This window comes from Monopterus albus, unplaced genomic scaffold (assembly GCF_001952655.1).
Source record: "Monopterus albus unplaced genomic scaffold, M_albus_1.0 scaffold235.1, whole genome shotgun sequence".
NCBI classification, from domain to species: domain Eukaryota; kingdom Metazoa; phylum Chordata; class Actinopteri; order Synbranchiformes; family Synbranchidae; genus Monopterus; species Monopterus albus.
The window spans coordinates 612,356-620,138 of record NW_018128115.1 but is presented as its reverse complement, the minus strand read 5'-3'; the positions used below and the strand labels follow the sequence as shown (position 1 = coordinate 620,138).

At 46.9% G+C, this 7,783-nt stretch overlaps 2 protein-coding genes across 13 annotated transcripts in view; one reads left to right on the top strand and one right to left on the bottom strand.

The window, feature by feature from the left end:
• Positions 1-7,783, bottom strand: part of LOC109971803 (NACHT, LRR and PYD domains-containing protein 3-like) — a 64,634-nt gene that overhangs the window by 25,435 nt on the left and 31,416 nt on the right. The gene's annotated exons all lie outside the window — the stretch shown is intronic.
• slc8a1a (solute carrier family 8 member 1a) overlaps positions 1-7,783 on the top strand; it is a 43,190-nt gene that overhangs the window by 21,223 nt on the left and 14,184 nt on the right. For 7 of the 12 annotated variants that reach the window (XM_020620337.1, XM_020620335.1, XM_020620333.1 and 4 more), the window contains exon 1: positions 3,664-5,275. In XM_020620337.1, coding sequence (XP_020475993.1) covers positions 3,735-5,275 — 1,541 coding nt within the window. In that variant the 5' untranslated portion in view covers positions 3,664-3,734. The other 5 variants (XM_020620329.1, XM_020620326.1, XM_020620325.1 and 2 more) reach the window with 4 other exon arrangements.

Here is a 7,783-nt window from a genome sequence, read left to right as displayed (position 1 = left end):
AGAGAGAGAGAGAGAGAGAGAGAGGACGGCCCTGGCTGCAGCCTGCTCCTCTTTTCAAAGACACATTAGAGCTGATGAACGTAAATGTAAGGATTTGAAATAAAGACCTGACACGGAGCTCTCCCAGAGTCTGACCCAGGATCAGCCCCCAAAACGGTTGAATCACACAGAGGACACAGCAGCCTGGAGATCAGGCTAACACACAGATGGCTGATGGGTAAATGAAGTCGACATACAGACCCTCACGAGTTCTGTAACATGACTTTGTACGTCACAGCAGAGAAGGTTGTACTGCACACACACTGCAGCCTGAGTCTGTCAGGACTTGAGGTGTGTGTGTTGGGTCTCTGGGCCAAGGCAACACTCACAGCTCCATCGCAGCCAGGCTGCTGCAGCTTCTGGCTCCAAGCTGTAAAACACCTATTTACATCGTCTTCATGCTCGGGCACTTTGACACATGCACACAAGGCGACAGCAGCAGTCTCGCCGTGTTTCCTCACGACAGCAAAATGTGGACAAAATGTGTCCACTTGTCTTTGTGTGCATCCGTTTGCACATTAAAAACAGATGACAATGAGTCCAAACATGTTTTGCACTTGACTTAAAGGTCGCTTGTCACTTCCAGTGAAACCATCTGGTGTGTGTGGATCGATGAGGAGGCTGTGGCCTTCCTCACATTTACACATGAACCTAACAGAAACATTAGACTTCCATCACATCCTCTCTTCTTGTGGGCATGGTGCCGCAGCTGTAGGGCTCCACAGGCGGAGTTGTTATGTGGGTTGGAGGGAAAGGTACCTGAGACTTACTGCTCTTTATCCAGAGCCTATAAACCAGCTCACGTGGGGTTAGAGTGAAGGCGAACACACCTGGGATGTTGACAGCAATCCTCACTGAACACAAGTGTGCTGTCAGCCGCAGTGAGTGGAGCAGGACTCTGACAGCAGTCTGGGTCAAAACTGAACATTCACACGTTTCTGTACTTCATGACATCGTGTTCACTTGTATCAGACACTGCAGAGGATTCACATGGTCGAGTGACAGTGAGGAGATGGAGACGTTCTCTGCTGGGTTTGACTCTGTTTCTTGTCTGGTTGGTTTCAGTGCCTCTCTCCGGCGACTTGTTGCAGAACCCTTTGTGTCCGGGGTCCTGTGCCGGAATGAAGGTGTAACACCACCTGTGTAATATTCTCTGACCTTGTGTGCCCATGGCTGCTACTGTACCTCTGCCCGGCCTCCTCCCAGCAGCGTCATGGGCAGCTTTGCTCCATAACTTGCCAGAGCTTTCTGTCAGCTTGGCTCTCACACGGTAACTGATTGTTAATAAATCACCAGCAGGACCTGAAGCTCTGTTTACTCCTTCTGGGAATGAAATAAACAGCAGATGCTCATCAGGCTGAAGCACGTTTGTGCAGCTGAGAGTGAGTCTGACTCGAGACACTTGTGCATCCAACAGAGGCTCAGGGTGAGAAGCTCACAGTGTTCCTCATGGTGAGCTGAGCAGGTGGCACGTCCTTCGTCTCTGCACGTTTCTTTGGGTTGGGAGATGATGAGGTCTGGTTTTGTTGTCACAAAATGTGACTGTTATGCTGAGTGTGTGACAGACAGCTGTTGTGTGATGGTGCAGTTTGTGTGGCTTTTCTTCCTCCTGGAGTCGTCTCCCTCAGCTCCAGGTTTAGATTAACTGGTAGAGTGAAAGTGTTAACAGGCGGACATGGAGGCGGAGCTGGATCACCAGCGGTCGTGTTGCACACAGCAGCATGTAGCTTTGGTGTTTCTGTTCCTCGTCTCCACATCGTCTGGCATCAGACTTTCATTGTTTCTCTGGAGGAGACGCTGCGTTTCTGCCTCCGGGATAAAAACTCTCCTCAGGCTTCTGTCAGACACCGAGGCAGCTGGAGTCACGGTAGGTTTCAGGTTTTCTACTGTTGCTTCAGTTCACTGCACTGAGGACAAAGTCCTGATATACTGCAGTGTAGTAGAAGATACAGCCATGTAGTCTGAGTATATGGTATACAAAAATAACATAGTGTCTGTATGCAGTCTGATGTACAGCAGTGTTACTGTGCAATACTGCGGTTTAGCAGTACACTGCTAGAATAAACCAGAATGGTGTGGTCATGTTATATGTGATGCACTAATTGTTCTTTGTGTTCCTAAGTCAGTTTAAGAAGTTGTTTGAATTATGACAGTTAAATTTAGTGTATGTAACGTGTGTATTGATAAAAGTCCAGATATCAGTGTTAATGTGATGGATGAACAACTCATCAATTATTGGATCATAAATACTTAAGATAAATAGGAATGAACAACACTAGTGATCTTCCCTGAACAATGGAAGTAAATTCTACTTTAATGTCAGTCAAATAAAGTGTCACAGTGTGGACTTTAACTGCCCTTCAGCATCAGGAAGGATTCGAGTTCCAATGATACGAAGCAGAAAATGTGTTATGGACAGATGTCCCTCACTGGGGGTGAGAGGGAGAGAGAGAATGAGGACTCAGGGTGAAAACTCAAGTGTTCGTATATTTAACAAGAGGACTCAGGGTGAAAACTCAAGTGTTAGTGAGAGTGGGTCTTTATTGCTATATTTAACAGTGAAAAGGACAAAGTCAATAGGTTAACGAGGTCCAAACCAGGGTTGAGTAAGGGAGACTGAGAAGACCAGGATGACAGTCAATCTCATCGTGTCAGTGTCAATGATCTGGTGAGGACGCATTAAATAGGCTCCACTTAATCAGCGGGAATGAACCTCCGCTGTGCACCACAGCCAGCGAGCTGCTGATTGAGGTGATGCACCTCAGCTGTGTTGCTGAGCCTGCAGGATGAGAGAATAGGAGAGAGAAAGGGGAAGGGAGGCAGGTCACACCGAGCAGACCCGACAAAATGTCACATTACAGAAACTTTATATTTAAACTTGATGAATGATGAACAGGATTTACTTTGTTCAGCTTAACGACTGAAGAACGAATCAGAATAACTGTCGTGAAAATATTGTTAAAAACCGTAGAAAGTAGTGTGAAGAGCATCTTTTAACATCACTTCCTGTGTGAGCCTACACAGCAGTTACATGTTTATGGTACAAGCTCAGTTCAATTCAACAAAGTCCAGTTTTACTGAGAATCACTCGTAAACAGATTCATTTTACTTCGTGCGTAAAAGTAATTTGAGAAAACCTGTCCCATTGATACTTTGGTATTTTTAGGATCCTCTCTGAGGTTGTGGTGAAATGCACCACTTGTCTCTTTGTCCTTTATCAGCTTTGTGACTATGGAGCCCATCTGGTTTTTGTGTCTTGGTGCCTTAAACTGTTTTGATTGCAAAGTAGAGAGAATAAAGAAATCTTAAGGAGAAAATACTTTATGTAAGGAACATGTGTGTGACTGGAGGTGAGCTGACTTCAGCTCTTCATATGTTTTAGTTTGAAACATGATCTGAGAGAAGCCGAAGTTCTGACGTCTCTTTCCATCTTGCAGGTTTAAGGGAGTGACACCATGAGCCGAGCCAGGACCTCGTCGCTATTCTCCACCTGCCGGCTGTTTTTCTTGTTGGCCATCATCTCAGCTGAGCTTCCATGTTCAGCAGCAGGGGGCGCTACTCTGGCCAACAGCACACTCAGCAACCACAGTAAATGTGGCGGGAGTACCAACTGCATAGCAGTATGGAAGCCGGACAACCCAGCCTTCACTGAACTCCTTGCCAGGGCCACCATTTACTTTGTGGGGTTGGCGTACATGTTCCTGGGTGTCTCCATCATCGCTGACCGCTTCATGGCTTCCATCGAGGTCATCACCTCCCAAGAGAGACAGATCACCATCAAGAAACCAAACGGTGAGAAGATCACAACAACGGTGCGCATCTGGAACGAGACGGTGTCCAACCTGACCCTGATGGCGTTGGGTTCCTCCGCCCCAGAAATCCTCCTGTCGGTTGTTGAGGTTTGCGGTCACAACTTTAATGCTGGAGAGCTGGGCCCCAATACCATCGTAGGAAGTGCCGCCTTCAACATGTTTGTCATCATTGGACTTTGTGTGTCCGTCATCCCTGAAGGCCAGACCAGAAAGGTGAAGCACCTGCGGGTGTTCTTCGTCACCGCCACCTGGAGCGTCTTTGCGTACACCTGGCTTTATCTGATCCTGGCCGTCTTCTCTCCAGGTGTTGTTGAGATTTGGGAGGGGCTTCTCACACTCTTCTTCTTCCCCATTTGTGTTGTGTTTGCATACGTGGCCGACCGCAGACTTCTCTTCTACAAATACATGTATAAACGATACAGACCAGGGAAACAGAAAGGGATGATCATCGAAACCGAGGGAGAACCAGAGCTTTCCTCCAAGGTCAACGTTGAAATGGATGGCAAAATGCTCAACTACCACACAGAGGAGTTCACGGATGGAGAGACGGGCTTTGATATGAAGGAGCTGGACGAGGAGGAGGCCCGCAGAGAGGTGGCCCGGATCCTGAAGGAGCTGAAACAGAAGCACCCAGAGAAGGAGATGGAGCAGTTGATGGAGCTGGCTAATTATCAAGTTTTGACCCAGCAGCAAAAGAGTCGGGCTTTCTACCGCTGTCAGGCGACCAGGATCATGACAGGAGCTGGCAACATCCTAAAGAAGCACGCTGCTGACCAAGCCAAGAGAGCCGCCCACCACGACATCTGCTCGGAGGTGTCAGCGAGCCCATTTTCCTCCAAGGTGCTCTTCGACCCCGGGACCTACCAGTGTCTGGAAAACTGCGGGAGTGTAGCACTGAACGTGGTGCGTCGTGGTGGAGACCTAATGAGCACAATTTCAGTGGATTACCGGACTGAAGACGGCACTGCGAACGCCGGCTCGGACTACCAGTTCACTGAAGGAACTATTGTGTTCGAACCAGGCGAGACTGAAAAGGAAATCCGCATCGACATTATTGATGATGATATCTTTGAGGAAGACGAGCATTTCCTGGTTCACTTGAGCAATGTGAGGGTCATATCAGAAAGTGCTGGCTCACAGATGCATGAAGAAAACTGCACAGACCCTCTGGCAAGCTTAGGTCTACCGTGCACAGCCACTGTCACCATTTTCGATGACGACCATGCAGGGATCTTTACATTTGAGGAACCGGTGGTGACCGTGAGTGAGAGCATCGGAGTGATGGAAGTGAAGGTGATCCGGACCTCGGGAGCTCGCGGTGTTGTGGTGGTGCCATACAAAACCATAGAGGGGACAGCAAAAGGAGGCGGGGAGGACTTTGAGGACACACATGGAGTCCTGGAGTTTGAGAACGATGAGATCTTGTAAGTACAGTTCTTCTTACAACTCCTCTGACAGTGGTGAAGTATTGAATCATGACAATAGTGAAGAGTAACGCACAGTTCCCTGATTTCTCTGCTAAGCATTTTGGGTAGTAGTGTTTCTTTGTCCCAGTTTGTGACTCTCATCTGTTACATACATCCCAGTCCCAGAGACAACTCTTCTTCTAACCTGCAGAATTGATACATGCCGACTGTTTTAGCCCCGCACCACCATTTAACAACACTCACCCAAATTCTGATGGCATTTCCCAAGTTGACTGATAATTGATCATTTTTTGTCAAAAGAGTAAGAATAAAATGAATCTTAAAAGTACACTGTCGATCACCAGCAGGTGGTGTGATCTTAAACATGCTTCCACTTCCTGGTCCTAGAGTAGCTCCACCTCCACTCAGTCATGTGACTGCCAGCTCCAGCTTCACATGCCTCACATAGCTGTGCACAGACTCTTTCCATGTCTGCGGGCTGCAGGAATGTAATGACAACACATTTATTTCCAGAGTATAAACACGACTGCTGGCTGTGAAGGAAGAAGCCAGCGTCTTGAAATGGAAAAGGTGCTTTGTTTCAGTGTATTAATGAGGATGCTGCCCTGCATTCATACAGAATGAGCTGCTGGGAGATCCTTATATAGGCCGATACTACCAGTTAGCACAGGCTGGTACTAAGGGCTGCAGACTGATACTGGCTTATTCATGTTAATATCTTCCTTTACTGTAAATATAGACAGTGAGCAGGGCCCTGATTTAAAACAGGTTAATGTCTTGCTGCCTGCTACTTTTTGAGGTGAGGCTCTTTTATTCTGGAGCGGTGGTTTAGCGCTGTCGTCTCACAGCCAGAAGGTTCTGGGTTCAAGCCCCAGGCCGACCCGGGGCCTTTGTGTGTGGAGTCTGCATGTTCTACCTGTGCCTGTGTGGGTTCTCTCCAGCTTCCTCCCACAGCCCAAAGACATGCAGCTTAGTTTAATTGGTGACTAAACTGCCCGTAGGAGTGAGTGTGGTTGTTTGTCTCCATGTCAGCCCTGTGACAGACTGGAGACCTGTCTAGGGTGGACCCTGCCTCTCACCCAGGGTCAGCTGGGTTTGGCTCCAGCCCCATATGCCCATGTTCAGGAATAAGTGATGTAGATAATGAATGGATGGGTTCTTTTATTTTGAAATATCTGAGCTGCTGATGTTAGCATAACGCTGCTGTCTCAGTTTGGTTGCACTGCGTCCTACCATCACAGATTCAACCCTGACATCTTCTGTGCTGACAAAGTACTCTGGTCTCTGGTGTCACACTTCAAGATTCAAGGTTTGTTATTTGCCATTTATGCATAAACAGACAGTCCAGGCATATAGAAATTTTTGTGCAGCTCTCCTTTGGAGTCAAGTAAAGCGCTAAAAGCCAAAAACGAACACCTAGTCTAAATATACAATTACATAAGAATAAAATAGTTGATAAATTTGTGGATATAAGAATAAAATAACAGGTAAAATTGGGAGTTTCAAATATTGCACATGGTGTAATTGTATATGGTCTTCTACTTAGTAGGGTAATAAGGGGTTATTGCACATGTATTCTCACATTTTTGTATTTGCCATCAGTTTTACTGTGGCAGGGAAAAAGTTGTTGTAAAGTCTTGTTCTGGGTGTGATGATACTGTCCGCCCTGCTGTGCCTGAGGCTGTAGGTGCAGTTTTTGTGTCTGAGCAGAGTGTGAGCTGGGTGGAGTGGATCCCTGATTATGTTCTCTGCCCTTTTACGACAGCACTGTGTGTACAGTGTGTCCATAGCAGGCAGTTCAGTCCCAGTGATCCTCTCTGCAGTCTTTATGACCCCTTGAAGAGCCTTCCTCTCTGACTGTGTAGTGTTACCATACCAGACTGTGATGCCAGTGATGAGGATGCTCTCTACCAGTCCTCTATAAGCCTGGGTGAGAGGGCGACGGTTCAGCCCAGCTTTCCTGAGCTGCTTGATGAAGTATAGCTGCTGCTGGCCAGAGTCCAGCTTGATATCATCTCGTTTTGTTCAACCAACAGCCCAGAACACAAAAAAAAATTCAGTTTGACTTTGCTGAAGAGAATTTATGGAACTTTTTCGTAAAAAAGACTTTCATTAGTTCTCAGTAAATTTCCCCCAGTCCATTTTCTGTTGACCAACTGATCAATTAATTATTTGAACTCCAGATGTAAAATGAATGAGACAGTGTGTATTCAAAGAAAGATGCTCCACTCGAAGACTGTTCAGAGAGCTTAAAGATGACGCTGCTAAAGGAGACTGGTTTATGTGTAGTTACTCCGAAAGCTCCTGGCCTTTAAACTGACTGGAAATTGAGTAAGAGTAGAGTAGGTACTTTATTGATCCCACAATGGGGAAATTTCTGTGTTACAGCAGCAATAGAGAACAACCAACATAACACCATAGGAACAGAACTTCATAGAAACACGGGAAAGAACACAATGAGGACACAGCTGCTGTAACTTGCTGCCACTCCGCGCAGCCACAACA